Raw genomic sequence first — 18,907 nt, 5'->3', positions numbered from 1 at the left:
GGCCCCTTCTCCACTGAGCAGGGAGCCAGATGCAGGATTTGATCCCAGGACCCTGGAATCATGACCTGAGTTAAAGGCAGACACTTAACTGACTGAGCCACCCAAAGCAGCCTGATCCTTCCTCTTTTAACATTAAATTCAATCACAGAATCCCTCTGTTGAGTGAGTGAATGAATGAGTGACCTACAGTTAATCTTAGAACTAAGTTTGAACACTTTCTCAGGACCCACAGGGCCATGAACCCCATCACACCTCTCATAACATCTCCAGCCCTTCCACTAAACTGGCCCTAAAGCAGTTCTTCAAGCAAGTCAAGCTCTTTCTGCCTTTAGCATCCTCTTGGACACTCTTCCATCCTTTTCCAGAGCCAGCTCCTTCTCCTCCTCAATGTCTTAGCTTGAGTTTTGTCTCTACAGAGTAACTCCTACTGATCATGTTAAGATCCACAGTGGACTCCCCCTTTGCGCTCAATCAAAATTGTGGCATCCTACTATTTCCTCAGAACGATGTTACAAGTTGCATCTTATAACCATATTAACATGTCTGTTATCTATCTCCACCGTCAAACCAAGAGCTCCATGAGGCAGAGATAACTTTAGTTCTCATAGTGAAAGGTGATCAACAAGTATGGAAGGAGAGAAGGCAGGGAAGAAGGGGAGGGTAGAGAAAAGAGGGGGAGAGAGGAGGCAAAGACAGGAGGGAAGAAGGGATGAATGGACGGATGGGTGGATGGACAGACGAGAGTGTAACGAAAGGACGGACGACTGAGCATGGTCTCACAGGGAAAAGAAAGTAACGAGAATGAGAAATGAAAGAAGGAGAAGTTAAGGACACTGATTATAAATGCGAAGAAATAGCATGGTTCATTAATTTCATCCGTATCTCAGTTGTCATATGGAATTATTAATAGTCTTTTCCTTTAAATACACACAATTGTTATAGTAAATGATGAAAACCATTAAGTCTTCCCGTTAAATCTTCCGCATAAGCAGCCAAGGTTAGACCTTCCCTGTTTCCCCTTATAACCAGTCAATTTCATTCAGTGAAAAGTATGAGGGCTCTCCCAAACCTGGCACGCTCTTCATCGTGCATGGAAGGGGAACGGGCGAGAGTCCCTGAGGTGCTCCTCTCAAGCCAATCAACAGTGGTGAGAATAATCAGGATAAATTGTCCTGTAGAACTTCACTAAACCTTCTCTGGACCTCTAGCTCCTCATCCATAAAATGAAAGGTCCAGTGTTCGCAGAAGGACTCCTTCACGTTTACACTGGTGTTGGCTGCTTGGAGAGCTATGCTGGGACCTAAGGACACATCCCCTTTCAGCAGGAAAAAGGGTGCTGACAAACGTGTTAGCAATGTCTGCCACCAGTACAGGAGTAGTATGAGACACACTGGCCACTGCAGAGCTCAATATTATAGCCGAAAAGAAATATTATATCTGAAGTCTCTCAGAAAATGAAACACTAAATACCAGAGTGATATATTACTATTTAAGTCCTTTCTAGCTCTGGACTCTTCTTTCGACTGAGTTGGTGCTATCACCTTCCTTCCCATCCAGTGGCCACCATATTACAATACATTTTAAATTATCCTCATTTCAGTTATTTTGCCCCTAGTCTTGTCTCCATGTTCTCATTAACACGATTGGAATGAGCTTGGCCTTATTTACATTTCCTTCCCAAGCATGGAGCCCAGCAGGAGGCCAGTTAAAACAGAATACTTCATTTACTCATTCCAAGAAGGATCCATCACACACAGACTGAGCAAAGCATGGCACAGATGCCACACGGGCTCTTTCCTCGGTTGGAGCACACACTCCCGAGAATAGCCACAGCTTTGCAAAGAGAAAGGTAGGTGAGAAAGTGCGCATTTCTGATTCCTTCTTACTCATATTTTTACAAAGTCCCCCAGTTTTCTGCAAAGAACTACAATTTCATAGATCAGATTAGCAAAGACAAATAAAAACAAACAAGACCACCCATTTTGGATTTCAGGTGGTCTTTAGCCATGCCCTTCCACTGAGAGGAAAATGTCTGATAGGAGGCACCTCACACACTTCCTAGGCAGGCTGGAGATGCTCCAATTGAAGAGAATGCCCATTCCTCCTCACCTTCATGTCTGCCTTCAGTTACCGGCTACTCGGCGGTCACCACAGCTATGTCAAAGACCACGAAACTGCTAGGGGTACGTCCTCCCCTCTCTTGTACCTTCTTTCTTCAAAGACTAGAAATACCGAAGTTCCTTACAATGATTCTCCTACATTACTCAAGGGGTAGTCTGTGTGATTAACTCTGCAGGCGCTCTCCAGATCCATTAAAGAATACACAAACAAACAAAACAAAAAACACCACCACCACCGAAAAAGATTACCTTAATTATAGAGATACTCTTCCTGTGGTTCCTGTTAAAAGTTGTCTTGCTTTATCTCCTCGAGATATTAACTGGATGCTCGTCACTCTAGCATTGTGCATATTAATATCTTGTGCTCTTGATTTTGGGGATTTTCCCAAGGCATGGGATTTCAGAGCATTAAGGACGCGCCCGGATCCCCTCCTGTGACAGGTGGGGATAACGAGTCTCTCAAAATCCGTGCAACAGGCTCATGGTTGCCTAACCAGCACGGGACAGAAGAGAGGAAGAGTAACACCACGTCTTCAGGGCCCTGGCACTCTATTTCCCAGATGATTCTGGTTGCTTTTTCTGTCCCTGATTGCCCATCTTGGTCTTCTCCAGCCAGTCACGGCCTGCTGTGCCCTGGGCTCCCCTCCTTTGCCTCTGCAGAGGCTACGGCTGTCCTCTCCCCTGGCTCGGTCCCGACAAGGATGACACAGAGATCCAGGCAAGGATGAAATCATCGTCTTCCTCTATTATTTCTTTAAATTGCTTTTTTCCTACCCGTGACTAGGCAGTATTTTCTCACAGCTGGGGATGAACAAATTCAAAAAGATGTTCTCAAATACATGGTTTCCAAGATAGAGGCCACTGAGTTTTGAAAATATAAAATGAGCATTTTTGAGTGATTGCACAGCTCATAAAAATGTCTCTGGTTAGAACCTCGTCAGCAATGATTCACTCTGCGTGAGGGTCCCCTGTGGAGACTTTAGTTGCCTCACATTAGAGTGCTGAGGCCTATTTTTCCTGCTGAGATAGAATAAATGACTAGGAGGCATTAACTGATGGAGGTCACAAGAGTCCCATCCAGGGAGCGGAGGGATAGTTCTTTAAAGATGCCCTCATGGTTGGAACACATAGTAAACTTGAAGACTATAATATTTCTCCTTCCCCTTTAGAATAAAGTATCCCTTTGTCCCACAGGCATAAACTTTCTGAAGTAAAACTTCAAGGTCAAAACTGTGACTTCTATGATCTGAGCAAATGCCCCTGACAAAGAGGAAAATACAGTTTATTATAGTCCAAGGATGTGTGTTTCCATGCCCAAGAAAGCTTTTGCAAGCTAAAACCTGATTAAATGAGATTATACACAGTGCTTGAGCATAGTGGATACTCAATATAGGACTTTTAAATTTGGATCTGCAGGTTCCGTTTAGGTACTTTTAGTCTTGGCGACTTTTACGAAAAAATTTCAGTTGTAAAATTGCATTATAGTTAAGAGACCACAGAAATGTAGCATCAAACAAGTTTCCCCGCCTATTTCTAGGCCAAAAGAAGTTGTTTTGTTTTGTTTTTTCCTTTTCCCACTAGCCTAGACCCTGAAGTGCTTCAAACAGCTGTGTTCTCAGATTTTCATTTGTAGTTTCCAGGGCCTCATGTTCCAGAAGGGCTGAAATTGGCCAGAAATCTACAGTCTAGGAAATACTGACACAGGCGATCAGTGGAAAATCCTCTGAGTAATACTATCTTAGAGCTACAATTTGTGGTTGTGTTCTGGGGGCATGTGGGAGCCTCCACATGGCTTGTAGAGGAAAGAGGTTGTCATTGCTCCTAGGACAGGATTTGAAAAGTCAGGACATGGGGACCATTTTTTTTTCCCCCCGTAGGGGCCAAGTCTTCCTATTTCAACCCATTAAAATTCAGAGTCATCCAAAGGCACTCTTCTCCCCTACCCTGCTCTTCCCTAACTGCTCTCCAGTAAGGGGCAAGGAATCTAACCCATCTGGATCCCTCCAATATGTCCCACACCTTACATCACCAGAATCTGGAAGCTGCTACAATTCTCTGATGTTGATACAATTACATCCCTCTTTATAGACAAACAAACTCAGGGAAGTTAAATGTGACCTGCCCAAGGAAAAGAGCCTAGACTCAAACCCAGGACCTCAGGCTCTAAAGCCACCCTCTGCCTCTTGCAGAGACTGCTCATCAGTTTCCAGGGAAAATAATTCTTCTTTTGCAGATATCATGGCAAGGGACCCTATTTATTGCTGTTACTGGCTAATGCCCTTTTGTCCTTCATACCTTCCAACTCTTCCAAACCCCTGTTTGCCCTCATCAGCTCCTTCCATCCCCATTTTCAGTGCTTTACCCCAACTTTGTAGGACTGTGTGGCCCAGCTCCCACCTGCTCTGGACTCTCTACTTCCCAAAGAAGGAAGATTTAAGTTAACCCAAGTCAATCTGATCTGTGTTATCACTGAGAAGTTCACAGTCCCTTGTCTTTTTGGGAAAACTTTCTGACGTATCTTTAGACTGAAATCAATATATATTTTCCCCATATTTATGATCATCTTACTTACTGACATTAACTAGAGGAAGGTCACCACCTGGTCTTATTCATAGCAATCCATTTTATGTTATTAAGTTATTCTTACTTTTGTACAGATTTGAGAGCACTAGACTCCAAGTCCTAAACTCATGAGGCTTAATGGAAATCTCTGGATTTTAAGTACAATAAAGATGATTGAGAAGCATAAAAATTAAATAACTGCTCTCCTTTTAATTTCACTGTAATATAAAAACTGTCTATGATGACTACTTCCCTTTTCCCCCAAATGATATCTTTCCAAGTAAGATATTTATTTTTAAATATAAAAGTGTAAGGCCACCTTAGTGGCTCAGTCAGTTAAGCGTCTGGCTCTTGATTTCAGCTCAGGTCATGATCTCAAGGTCCTGGGATCAAGTCCCAAGTTGGGTTCCAAGTTCAGAGGAGAGTCTGCCTGAGATTCTCCCCATCCCCCATTCCTGCCTCTATTCTCTCTTGTGTGAACACTCCCTCTATATATAAAATAAATAAATAACTTTTTTAAAAAAAGTAAAAATGTAAAGATAGGGCAGGCCTGAGGCAAAAATCTAGGCTTTGCTTCAGTCATTTTCCTCTAAATCTTCACATAGTAGAAACAGATTAGGTACACAGACCAGGATTTCAACTCCAGCACAGTCTCCGTCCACCTGAATAACTTTGGGTAAGTTAATTAACATCCCTCAATCTCGGGGATAATAATATTTTGCTAGCAGAGGATTAAATGAAGCGATATTTAGAGTGTTTGGTACGTATTATGTGCTCAGTAGTTGGTGGGTTTATTATCCCCTTTTTTTAGCATTCCTAGAACAAGTCACTTACCCCATAGCCTTGGATTTATACTGTTATATCCCTAAAGAACACACACATTTTTTTGAAATACTTCGTCTGAAAACTTCTGCCTCCAGCTATGAAGAAGTAACAAGGATAGAATTTATCCTCCTGCCTCAAGCAACTTAAAAGTCAGACAAAGTACAAGAAATGACAGTTTCTGGCCACTGGACAAGACCAAGTACAGAACAGTGATTATTGAGAGAGGGGAGAAAGGTAAGTAAAAGTTGTGATTGTCCCAGTCTACTGTCTAGAAAGTTTCTCGAAGTTAACCCAAGAAAGAGAAACTCAAACAGAGTCTGAGATGTACCTTAGTTCAGGGTTCAGGAGGCCACATCACCTGCAAACAACAGGGAAGAGCCCTGCAGAGGAAGGTGCTGACTAGAGAGCTAGCTCTGAAAATCTTCAGAGGGTTCCCTTCAAGTCTTTGGCTGAGTATTGATCAGGTGTGTGAATGACGTACCAAGACTGAGGCAAAGACAATGGGAAAGGAGCAGGTGGAACTGTTTCTAAAGCTTACAGAAGGACTGAAGACAGACTGAATTTCCCATAGCCAGAGAGGAGAAACTTTGCAATATACTACTTCACAATTTATAGAACTGTTCTGCCTCACAAGTGGGACAGAATTATTTCTAGTCTATTGAAAGGCTGCCAATCCACCTATCCAGGCATAAAAGCAAGTCTTGAAAGAATTAAACTGTTTCTAAGGAATTTAATGGCATCCCAGAACAAATCTCAAAAACAGTTAAAGGGATACCAAAAATAATAATAATAATAGTTCAGCTCCTCACATTGTAAAATCACAATGTCTGGCATCCAATAAAAAATTACTAGGCATGCAAAGAAGAAGAAAAATATGACCCATCATGAGGACCAACAGAAAGACACTTAGAAACCTCGCAGATAACAGAATTAGCAGATAAGTGCACTAGAACAGCTATCATATACTCCATGTGTACAAGATGGCAAATTAAAATATACACATGATAAGGAGAGACAGGGAAGACACAGTCTTTAAAAAGAAGAAAAAAGAAATAATGGGGAAGAGAATGCTCAGTCACGGGAAAAATAAATCACAGATGTCAAATAAGGGAGCTGATGGTTGTAGCTCCCCTTCATATCTGACCATGATTAAAAACATGAAAGTTATACTTTAGAACAGTGTAAAGGCCAGGAAAAAAGTGACTTTTGCAAAATTTACACATCTTTATGGAGTTATTTACATACATGAATCAAACCATACTTTTGTTCCACAGTTTGGTTACGGAGCCCCCGGCTCCGTGTTTGATGATAGAAGAAACACAAAGATGAACTAGATGTGGTTCTTGCCCATATAAAGGTACAGCCTAGCACAGTCTATTAGATAAATGATAGCCTAGTTATATAAGTGCACAATGCAATATATCTACCACTCAACAATGTGGTATATAGCACATAGTAAATGATAAGGCTGCAGAACAGTAAAAGGAAATAAGAGGAAACAAGATATAGTTGAGGAGAAGTCACTACAGAATTACTCCATATTGACACATAAAAGGCCTTGACATTAACTCAAAACAAAAATCCAATATATGGTGATATGTGTGTATGCGCGCGCACGCATGTGTGCACACTGGATAGGAACATATAAATTAATTTTAAAATAGGAATTTAAGTTTGATTTTTCTTCCTGTTTCCAGTTGCATTAGAATGTCTACTAAGGGGGCAGCATACAATCAATTTTCCATTATGGAATGCAAATATTTCCCTTTAGCTCCTGTTGCTGTTAAAGATACAAAAGCGTCTCTATTCCAGAGGAAGAAAAGGAAACCAAGAAAATCAGAGAATGTTTGTGTTTCTAATGTATATGCATATATACACATTACATACTTGTATGTAATATGCATACATTTAATTTATCTATACATATGTAAGTACATTCAGTTATTTCAAAATATTTTTTCTAATTTTGGTCTAGCGAGTAAGAAAGTGACTAGTGTAGTTCAAAAGGCTAGTTGGATAAGTTGAGTAACACATACACCAGAGTACGAAAGACCAAGTAAAGACAAGGCTAATCAAGAGATGGAAACTAGTATAAAATTGTTTAAAAATACATTTGTTGTGGTCTACACAGGAAGAACAAAATTACACATTCATAATTCAGAAGTCAATCTATAAAGCAAGTAAATTCATGTGCTTCATTGCACGGAAGGGAAAAATGACTGTATTTCAAATGACTAGATCACGTTAGGCAAGCATCTGAAAAGGGTTTTCATTTTATAACATCTCTAGCCAACAAGGATACAGGTTGTTGTTACTTGTGGAGAGTTATTTGAGGACAAGCCTTGATTTGTTTTAAGTGATGCCAATTACCTTATATAGCACACAGCACAGGAAGAAGCAAATATTTTTTGGAAACAACTTGCTACAAATTCTCTCATCTCCAGAAATACTGTAGACGCACACGTCATGTATGGAGCACTGGGATGAGAGCTCCGGAAGGACAGCCACGTGTACCCCCAGCGCCTACAGCAATGCCGAACGCATGGGAGGTGCTCAGCTGGGTTATATCCAGGCTATCTACCTGGCTTGTTTTCTGGACTCCCAGCCACTTCTGGATGTATGCCAGACACCTCTCTTGCCAGCCAACCTGCCAACCCCACCCCATCTCAGCCACCCCCTCCTACCGGCATACATTATCCCACGTTCACATCCTTGCAGTGGCCAAACTCCTCCTGCTTCAGGCCTTTGCATGGTGCATTTTATACTTCTAGAATTTCTCATCTTCTCAGATCCCCCTTCTCTTCCTGTTCTTCCCTCCTGCTACCTGTAAACTCTCATTCATCCTTGGGTGCTTAGCCCAAATATTCCTTCTTCAGAGGAACTTCTCTGCACACCCCCTACAATACCTCCAAGCCAAGTTGGGCTCCCCATCGCGCTTTTGTAACATTTCACTGTTGTAATGAAACAATCCCTTACACAGTTGTTTGAACAACATCTGCTTCTTTCGAAATATGAATGCTGCACAGGAGGGTCACCTGTCTGTCGTGCAAACTGCTGTTTCTCTAGGGGCTTGTACAATATGTTGTACATTTTTGAACCTTCTGTAACACTGTGGAGAATGAATGAATATACCGATGTACTGTCCTAATGTCCTGGGGAGAAAAGGGTAAGTAACTGTGGGATGTGTAACTGAGCTGTCAAGAATACATGAGATCAGGGGCATAAATCGTGAAACACAAGTTGAGGACCTCTTTGTTTTCTGACATTTGATAATGAAAAATCTTTCAGCAAGATGGAAAATAAGAGCTAAAGAAGACTCTGCACATCAACCTTTCAAGATCCCGGCCCCTGTGCACCAGGCTGTCTGGATCCCCTTCATCACGCCTGTGGTCAGAAAGGGCCACCGTTAACAAGGGAAGGGGCTAAAGAAAGGAAGCTTGCTGGTTGGAGTGTTACTTTCATCTTAAAAACAAGTATGTGGGATGGTTTACTGACAGAAAGCCCATCTGAGCATCTCTGTAAGCTGATGGGATGGTTTCAGGCATAGATTCTTAGCTTATTGTGTTTTAAATCTCTCACTGCTTCTCTCTTTCCAGACTTTGGAGCCCACCGATGGGCAGGAATTCAGTGGGTCAGGAGAGGAAGCAGATGAAATGGATATTTGGAGACTCAGTTGTGGGTCAGACTGACACTTGCCTGAGCCGCTGAGGGCTTATTTAGAATTGTACAGCAAAAGCAAGCCTGGGGGGAGAAGGGAGTCAGTGACCATCCATGGACCAGGACTGCAGAAAGCACATCCCCACCACCCCGTCTCTCATGAACCCTAGACCCTGAGATCTGACGGTTCTTCAAACTCAACACATGCAGAAAGAATCTTACCATCTTCCCCCCTCAACTTCTCTTCCAGCCTTCTCCATCACAGCCAATGACCCCAGCATTTACACAATTTCCGAAGCTAGACACCAAGGAGTCATGGTTGATTCCTCACTCCCTTTACATTCTATGAGGACTCAGTCATCAGTTCCTATTGTTTCTAGAGTTAAACGTCTCCTGGGGCCCTGCAGTTCTCTCCATCTCCACTGCCATGATTATTATTGATTGCCGTCATTATCTCTTATCTGAGTAACCGCTACAGCCCTCCGTCCCACCTCCCTGCCACCTACATTTCCACTCTCCATCCATTCTCTGAAGGACTTAACAAAAGTTCTCTGTAAAAATGCAACTTTAATCACGCTACTCCCTGCTTAACACTCTTCGGTGACATCCTGTAGCCCCCTTTATCTGCTAGTGGCAGAACCACTCATCATGTTGATTTGTATTAGCTTATTTACTCTTCTCTGTTTCTCCTGCTAGGCTCTGAATGTCTATGTCTCATATTCCCAGCATTCGGCACAATGTCTGGCTCAATAAATCCCAGTTAAGAGCGATGCTCCGGGAGATGAAAGGATTTAGCACATGCCTTCTCATATCTGAGCATACTAAAGAGGATCAAGGTGTTCCTGGGAGGATTAAACAACCCGAGAAGGAAACGAGAAAAAAATCTTTGGAGAGGGCGGAGAAGAATGAAAATGAGCGGAAGCCTGCGTGAATGGAAGAGGAGAAGGCAAGGATAGAGGGGAGGCTGTGGCCCATCCCGGCCTCCCCATGAGTTTCAAAGCTCGTCTCATCTCAGAGGGCAGGAACGGAAGCAGTGATGGTGAAACACGAGAGCTTCTGAAGAAGCAGCAGCAAGGTGTGAGCTGAGGGACAATTCTGTGTGTTCACAGATCCTTGTAAGAGGGAAGACATCTTTTATTGGCTCCAAGGTAATCCCTGCTAAGGCAGGTGACACTACCTTGCAGATAGTGTTTCTGCAGCTAATAGGGAAGTGGGATGCCTTTTTGGAACACGTATTCAAAATACAACAAATGGCATGCCAAGAAATTTGGGGTATGTCAATCAAAGTCAGTAACAGCTAAGGAGAGGCATTCAGACGGCCTGTCCAATGACAAACTGTCCCACATACTTGTTTTCTGAAAACAAAAATAACACTCAAACCGGCAAACTTCCTTTCTTTAGTTCCTTCATAGATGAGTGGTGACACCCCCTGACCCAGGCGTGATTGTGGGGACACAGAGAGCTCATATATAGTAGCCAGGCTCTTTAAAAGATGCTGCTCAGAGTCCTCTTTTGTTTTCATTTTCTATCTTGCGAAAGAATTTGTAATTAGGAAAGAAAACTTCAAAAAGTTTAGAGACAAGCAAGGTATAATCTCACGGCCAGAGAATATGCAGGAAGTACTACCAATTCTCACACAGGCCTGGGGAAAAAACTTAAAGCCTGGGGCTGCAGCTGCCACTTTTTTGACTTTTCCAGTTGATGACTGTAACTTTGGAGAAGAAGCCAGTGTGGATTGGAAGGGAGCAGCCGCGCACACAGATGGCGTCAAAGCTCACGATCTGATGTTCGGGGTTTCGGCTGATGACACCCGTGGTGGGGGGCTCTTGGAAAGTGACACACAGCATAGAAAACTGGGAAGAAGGCTTCAGGCAAACTCCCGACCACAAGTCAATTATTTTGCAACTTGAGAGGAGGCAGTAGCACTGTTCGGTGAAAACATAAACAACACTGTAAACTAGGTCGTAGGCAGAGATCATAAATGACATAGAGAGAAGGACGGTAGTGGGAAAGGATCTCCCCAGCTGATGGGAAAAATCTGGGTTACATGGCTAGTCTAGCATCTCATGAGAGAACAACAGTTTTTGTTTTTGTTTTTGTTTTTGTTTTAAGGCTAAATTAAGTTTTGGGAAGCCTATGTATTAGATACTACTCTTTGAAACTATACTTTGCACCTTAGGATAGTAAAGGCTTTGAGGAAACTCACAAAGAAAGCAACCTATCTGTTTTAAGCCCTGAATTTGCCATGGCTCTTTGGGCCCGGTAAATACTTCCAGGACATCCACTCTACCTAATAGCCGTGTGGCACCGATGTTCTAACAAATTACTTTAGAAAAATCTAGATTTCTATCAATGTACGAAGTATTGAAATGCACAAAAATGAGAAGTTTCACAAAACTAAAAAGTATGGGGAATAAAATAAACATGGAACAATAACACAGGGAGGTAAACGTTATGTTATACATAAACCAAGACACTGAAGTATGGGATTTAAGGCTGGGGTAAAACAACATAATGGTATGTTCTGGACCAAAGAAACCAATTCAATGTAATGATAAGCAGCACTTGGTAAGAAGAGGGTAAGTAGGGAAGTTTCTGAGAGGGAATGGAATCATGGTGGGCCCATGTGAGGAAAGGAAAATGGAGAAGGGGTCTCTGTGGGAGTAACAATAGCACATTAGAAAGGCACGATGAGACAAGGGCAGTAAGTGATCTGATCTCCTAGGAAACCCTTCTGATAAAATCAGAGGACATGAAAAAAGGTGTGCCTTCCTTTGCTGATAATCTTAGTTCCTTAATAAGCACAAGGAATAGTAAGGCATGGACTGAGTATCAATTTGGTTTCAACCAATATGGAAAGACGGGTTGCTCATTTAGAAATATCAGAAACTTTGGGAGAAGGCCAGGTGCTCATAAAATCCAGTGTCTCCATAACCCTGTCAGAGAGAATTCAGCTGAGATGTCTTGGGAGGCAGGCCACACTAAATCATCTTTAAGCCCCTTCTGAGACCGTGGGGCCCGTGTTTCACATTCTGTCTCACACGCTGAACACTTTCAGAGGTGTCCCCAAGCGGACTGTGAGACGAGCGCTGGCTGTAGCCGTGTGGAAAGGAATGAGCAGGAAAGGAATGGGGTACGGTAACAAAGCACAAGGTCGGTCATATAAATACTCGATCGAGCTCTCAGAGCTGAAGCAATGTGGTGCTTGGACAAACACAGATCAGTAGTACAGAGCAGATACTTCACGAGTAGATTAAAATACACATAACGGAAGGTCTGATCAAAGAAAGAAGTAAACCAATGGAGACACAGAAAACTGGGAATACCTATTAACTTCCAGCCTGGGCCAAGCATTTCTGTAGTTAGAAATGCAATAAAGAACTCATCAAGGAAAAGTTAAACCTATTTAAAAAAAAAACAGCATTAAGGGGCCAAAAACAGACTAGATACGTATTTTTTAGGAGATATGAATTCCAAGATTAAAATGCTTAATTGTTAATGACCAAAAACAAAACAAAACAAACAAACAAAAATCTCCACCAAGAGCTCTGTGTGATAAATGGATATGGTGTGAAAATCATCTATTTACAAAGGAGGAAACAGGAATAGGAGATAGGGAGGGAAAGTAAATAATTTACAAAGGATAGTTATAAAATAATTTACAAAGGATAGTTATTACAAAGAATTTAAGATCAAATAATAGGATGCCATCTTTACATATCAAGTTAGCAAATAAATATTAAATACACATATATTTTGGAAATTAATTGTCCAGTATTTCACTTCAAAATACTCATTTCTGGTCACCTACTAGTTCAACACAGAGGAATCTATTCAAGGGCAATAATTCTAATTGCTAAAAAGCCCTATGCATAGAAATGTTCATGTAATATTTTTTTTTTTAAAAGAGCAAAGGGAAGGAATAAGTTAATAGTTAATATAGTTACCTGCGTAGGTACTATGCAGTTATTGCATGTAAGTAATCATATTAAAATCTCACAACAATCCCATGAAGTAGATATAATTATCATTTCTCAGGAAAGGTAAAATGTTTCCACATGCTTGAAGAGATTAAGTTCTCCAAAGAAACTTGGCTAGGAAGAGTAAAGCAATGGAAACAGTCTACATAGAAACAGTAGCATGGTTAAATAAATTGGAGATTCCTTCAATGGACTAAATTTCTTAAACATAAAGCAATAACATGGAAAAGTAATTTAGGAAAAGGTGTTACTAAAAATGCATCCTTGAATAGCTTGCACTTCATATGATTAAACCATTTGGGTGGAAAGAAGACTGGAAGAGAATACATACACACGAAGTAAATAAAAGCGATCCCGACCCTGTGACAGAGTCAGCCGGCAGCTCTGGGAACAAAGCAAAGTGCTGTTCTACTGGCGGAATGCGGACCTGATGAAGGGGCACCCAGGAAGACCCTGAAAGGCTCAAAAACAGTTTAAAGCAGGCTGGCTAATACAGGAGATAGAGAACGTAATTCAGGGCAGATACGGTAAATCTTCTATAACGAGCAGGGCTGTAATTCTTTTCATGGTAAGTTGCTGGGAAAATCATAAATTGGTCATGGTTAAAATGTCAGAAGACTCAAAATCATAAGAAAAAATAATGAATTATTGAGGTTGAGGCTTACTCTGGAAGTCGCACAACATTTTCGGAGAGAAGTGGGAGGTGGAGACGAGTCATTTCTGCTAGATGAATATTTCAATTAGGCAAATGGGAAAATTTGGGTGGAAAAATACAAATCTTTGCTGTCAGTCAGTAGAGGGAAGTATCTGTCTGGGTTAAGCTTTAGGGAAAAGGGGTCTGGATAAACACATGTCCAAATCATGGAAAATGTCCCTTACGTCCATACATACATGTCATGCACTAGACTAATCCTCCCTTCTACGTGAATTTTTTTTAAAGATTTTATTTATTTATTTGACAGACAGAGATCACAAGTAGGCAGAGAGGCAGGCAGAGAGAGAGGAGGAAGCAGGCTCCCTGCTGAGCAGAAAGCCTGATGTGGGACTCGATCCCAGGACCCTGGGATCATGACCTGAGCTGAAGGCAGAGGCTTAACCCACTGAGCCATCCAGGCACCCCTTCCACGTGAATTTTATAATATTTTGAGGAATTTTATAAATATCCTAAGTACAATGCTTTGTAACTTAATTTTTCTTCTTTTAATTTTACAGAGAGAGAGGGAGAGAGTGCGCACACCTGCAAGTTGGGAGAGTGGCAGAGAGAGAGAGAGAATCTTTAAGCAAGCTCCCCACTTAGCTCAGAGCCCAATGTGGCCTTGATCTCAGGACCCTGAGATCAAGATCTGAGCCAAAACCCAGTGACGCTTAAGTGACTGAGACACCCAGGCGCCCCTGCAACTCAATCTTTGACTTCCCTTTTTCTGTTTCCCACTTTCCCCTACCTCCTGTCTTCTCTCATGTTCTTTCTTACTAAATGAAAACATTATATCTTATTATATAAAAAAATAAGCCATATGTAAATACCTATAAGTATACACACATGTAATTTACTATAACTAGTTTAGAATTTCTATCTATGGACATTATTAAAAAGCTACAACAACCAACTACAACAACTAACTACATAGAAGAGTTACATAGCTCTTCTACGTAGCAAATTAAAATTTTCTTCTGAGAATAGCTCAACCAACAGATGCTTGGTCAACTCAGTACAAAATACACAAGTCCGTGGGTGTAGAAATGACCTCTCCAAAAGCTGTTGGTTTCTACCTGATGTGCACCATCTACCCTCATCTAACTCGATGGGCAAAAGTGAATTGTTCTTCTGACATTAAAACAATGACCATAACATAATAACTGTTACCTTTCCATTGCAAATTCTAGGAGGGAGGGACCACACCTGCTTGATTTACAGCTGGAACTCCCCCACCCCCTCACCCTGCACTGGGACAGTAACTCAATAAATACTTGCTGAATGAACCAATGAGTGAGTGAGTGAATACTGAGAATTTTATGTAACTTGTCAGACAGCTCAAGTCCTACCTCCCTGATAATATCTTCTCTTAGAGCCCCAGTAGTTCATCTTTCTGGAAAGTACTACATTATTAGCCTACACCACTACTTAACACCTGGTTCTACACATTGATTTTGTGCAATTTTTTTTTCTTTTTTTTCTGTGTTTTGCAATTTAGGGAGACATGGTCCTCAAATGTGTATATATATATGTATACACACACACAAACACACACACATATAATTATTAATTTAAAAATTTTTGATTTAAAAATTAAAATTTTAAAATAAAAATTAATTTTAATCTGTTGACTTTAAATATACATTAATTTATACTTAATATAATTAATAAATATATATATTCTGTTTCTGAATGTACTTTTACAGGGCACTTGGAAAATCCTCAATAAACATGTATTAAATTAACGGGTGAAATTTTTTAACTGGCCTTCTACTTTGTGACATTTCTAAACGTTTTCCTTATTTAATGCATTTTATTATGATTCCTAAGTGTGATGGGAAAAAATGTAGACTATGGAGTCTGTTGAGTTGGGTTTCTAGTTCTGCTACTTCAGTGCTGGAAAAGCCAACTAAAGGCTTGTCCTTTGTTTCCCTGTCTTTTAAATGGGAACATTAATCAATCATTCAATCAATCAATAAACCACAATACCTACTTGCTTCAAAAAGATGAATCAAATGGCATAATGTGAAAGAGTTTTGCGAATTAGAAAGCGAATGTTAGCTCTTCTATGTAGCAGTTTAAAATGTGAACTCGAAACTGCAATGCTATGAAGGTTACACACCGCCTAGGGCCTTTTTCTTCTGAGAATAGCTCTTCGGCAGGAGAGCGAGGTGATGAGAAGAACCTCCAGCACAACCTGCCAAACATGCCCCCATCATAAATCACCGACTCTGCTCAACACTTGCGTGTGAGGGAGATGACTGGGCCCCTGTCACCCCCACCCTCTGGCACTGCCGCCAAGTCCCTTCAAGCCCAAGCTTACCGGACACGAGCTGCTGTCCAGGCAGCCCCACAGGAACCATGCCCAGGTTATTCATGGCGGTGGCCCAGGCTGTGGGATCTGTCACGGACATGTTGAGCTGCGTGGTGTCTATCGCTATACTCCCCAAACCATCGGCTGCTGTGGGAAGAAACAGTGACTTCCAGTCAACAAGGCGAGAGAGTGTTTGTCTTAAAGGAGAGCACGTTTCTGGAGAAGGGAGACTTCATTTAGCACATTCCCAAACCACACAAAAATAAAGCGCGGTAATCTACGGCAATGTTTTCTCCAGACGTAAACATAAAGAGTTTCCGAATACATTCTGGGAGGAAACTTAATGACATGTAGTTTGTATTATCCACAGCATGCCATTAAGAAAGGACTCCTGGAAAAACAAAATGAAAGCAAACTGAAGAACTGCTTCTTTCTCTCAGTGAAAAAACACTAGTTAAGTTCCAAGGTTGAGAGGCAAAGCAGGCTTACTCCTTTGGTTAAAACAAGTCGATTGGCTTAGTAGATTAAAAATAAATGCAATCATCTGCTTCTGAGTAGGATTCTGGAGCAGGCACACCTTCTGACTAATTAAGAGAATCTTTAGAAACAGTTGTCAACTAGCCAAGCTGATCCTAACTGAATTCATTAGTGTTACCTTGTAACGTATTCTTTCCCTAATGTTAAGAAAATGCAGGTGTCTGCCTAAAAGTGTCTTTCAAAATATTTCTTCTAAGGTCAGACTTTCAGCAAAACAAGCAAATAAATAATATTAAAAACAAATAGCAGAGTTAAAAAAAAAAAAACCCTCAACAAAATATGTGCCATTTGACTGAATGCTTCTTAACGTACACTAGCTCCACGACCTGGTTTCTTTAAAGATCCAAGGTTCCTGGGTCAACGCACAAGTTCGCAACCAGGCCAGTTTTCCACTAACTCAAAAGGCCTTGCTTGTGTCCTGTGCCAGCTGCCCGCGACGTTTACCTGCAGCCATCATCTGAGGAAGCTGCTGGGGACACCGGGTGATGCTTTCAAGGCCACCAGCATCTACTACTGAAGCAGGACCATCCTGGGCAGCAGGAGCGCTCTGATGGCTGAGTGCAGGGTCCCCACGGAGGTCATCGGATTCTGCAAAAGGGAAAGCAGTGTGGTGAGTGATCATGATGGGGACCTGAGGGAGCCCTAGAGAAGAGAACTGCAGTTTAGGGAAAAACAGAGAATGGCAAGGGGCAAGTTTCCATCACAGAGTCACGGGCATGGGCCGAGCGCAGGGGCTACTTCCCGTGCCCCAGCAGCCTGCTCCTGTCTGGGTTCACAGCTCCGGGTGTGGGGGTCAGCCGTCAGTTCCCTGGGGAGCCGCGCTGCTGGATAGGCAGCCCCAGGCACCAGTGAGCAGCTAGGGCCTTGCCTCCTCCTGAAGAGACATCACAGACAGGGCTTATCAGCCCCGGTACAGCCTCTTCCACACACTCCACATCAATGCAGAGGGCAGACTTAGGGCTAAAGATGATTTTTTTTTTAAGTTAAAAAATTAATTGATGTTGTTATTTTGGAAGACAGTCGGCCGTCTGTGAAATGTATTCAGACAGGGGGAAAAAAAAGCAGGGAAGGAGAAGAGAAAGGCATGAAGCTCTTTACCTTGAGGCTGGTAAAGGAGTGCACCCAAATTACAATAGCCAGGAAAGGCAAAAGGAAAGAATGGCAGGCAGTGCATAAAAGAAGACCGAGAGGATGTTGGGGCAGCAAAGGAAACGCAGTTGTTTCTTTTAGTTCTATGGAGATAAAGTGAACAGGCTACAGTTTGTTTGGTCTGAATTTTCCCTAAATTCTCACAAAACACACACACACACACACACACACACACACACGCCTGTATTTTTATTACACTTTTCATAGCACTTTTATAATAAAAACAAGTATCAATAAAACATTTAATAAAGCTGCAAAGGAAAGGGTGCCTTTATTGCACACTATTTATAAAATGCTACGCCTTCTCTCCATCCTTAAAGATGCAAAACCACAGCATTCATACCTACATATTTTTTTCATAATGCATATTTTAAGGGCACTTTCACCAGTTTAAAACTGAGAAGTCAAAACATACTGCTTAGATGTGTGATCTGAGAAGTTTGAATTTTAAGATTTGATATAGCAATTGAATTTAATTATTACTTTCTATTTAGGTATAAATTTAGAATTTTTAAATTTTTTTGAAGATTTTACGTATTTATTTATTTGATAGAGAGATAGACAAGTAGGCAGAGCAGCAGACCAAAGGAGAGGGAGAAGCAGGCTCTCCTCTGAGAAGAAAGCCCGACTCGGGGCTTGATCCCAGGACCCTGGGATCATGATCTGAGCTAAAGGCAGATGCCTAACAGACTGAGCCACCTAGGCAACCCTAGAAATTTTTCTAAGCCATGTTTCTGCCAATGGATATTGTAGAATTAGAGGTTATGGCCCGTTTGTGCATGTCTAGTGCAAAGTTTGGCCCTTTTATGGTATGTTCTTTTATTCCTTTGAGTCTTAGGTAGAAGAATCAGTAATCCCTTTGAACACTATACTGCCAAAGAAAACTCACTGCCTGCTAAGTATAGGTTTAGCTCAAATGGAAGCTCACATTTCAATATCTCAAGGATAGGTGGATAAAATGAGCAAATTGTTTCCATGGTCTCCACAAACCCCTAGTCTGAGACCAGAGAGGCAAGCAAGATAGTGGGGATTTTCCTAATAATTTGTCAGCAAGGCAAACCATCATCAT

The 18,907-nt window shown here is 41.6% G+C and overlaps 1 protein-coding gene across 15 annotated transcripts in view; it reads right to left on the bottom strand.

Annotated features, from left to right (window-relative positions):
* The window catches only part of ENOX1 (ecto-NOX disulfide-thiol exchanger 1), a 563,146-nt gene that overhangs the window by 195,637 nt on the left and 348,602 nt on the right, over window positions 1-18,907 (bottom strand). For all 15 annotated transcript variants that reach the window (XM_082701321.1, XM_082701317.1, XM_082701322.1 and 12 more), the window contains 2 exons: window positions 17,134-17,277; window positions 16,162-16,299 (listed from right to left, as the gene is read on the bottom strand). In XM_082701321.1, the coding sequence (XP_082557447.1) occupies window positions 16,162-16,299; window positions 17,134-17,277 (282 nt within the window). The remainder of the gene's footprint in view (window positions 1-16,161; window positions 16,300-17,133; window positions 17,278-18,907) is intronic.

This window comes from Mustela nivalis (assembly GCF_964662115.1).
Source record: "Mustela nivalis genome assembly, chromosome: 15".
NCBI classification, from domain to species: Eukaryota; Metazoa; Chordata; class Mammalia; order Carnivora; family Mustelidae; genus Mustela; species Mustela nivalis.
The sequence above is the reverse complement of the archived record's forward strand: the minus strand, read 5'-3'. Positions and strand labels throughout refer to the sequence as shown.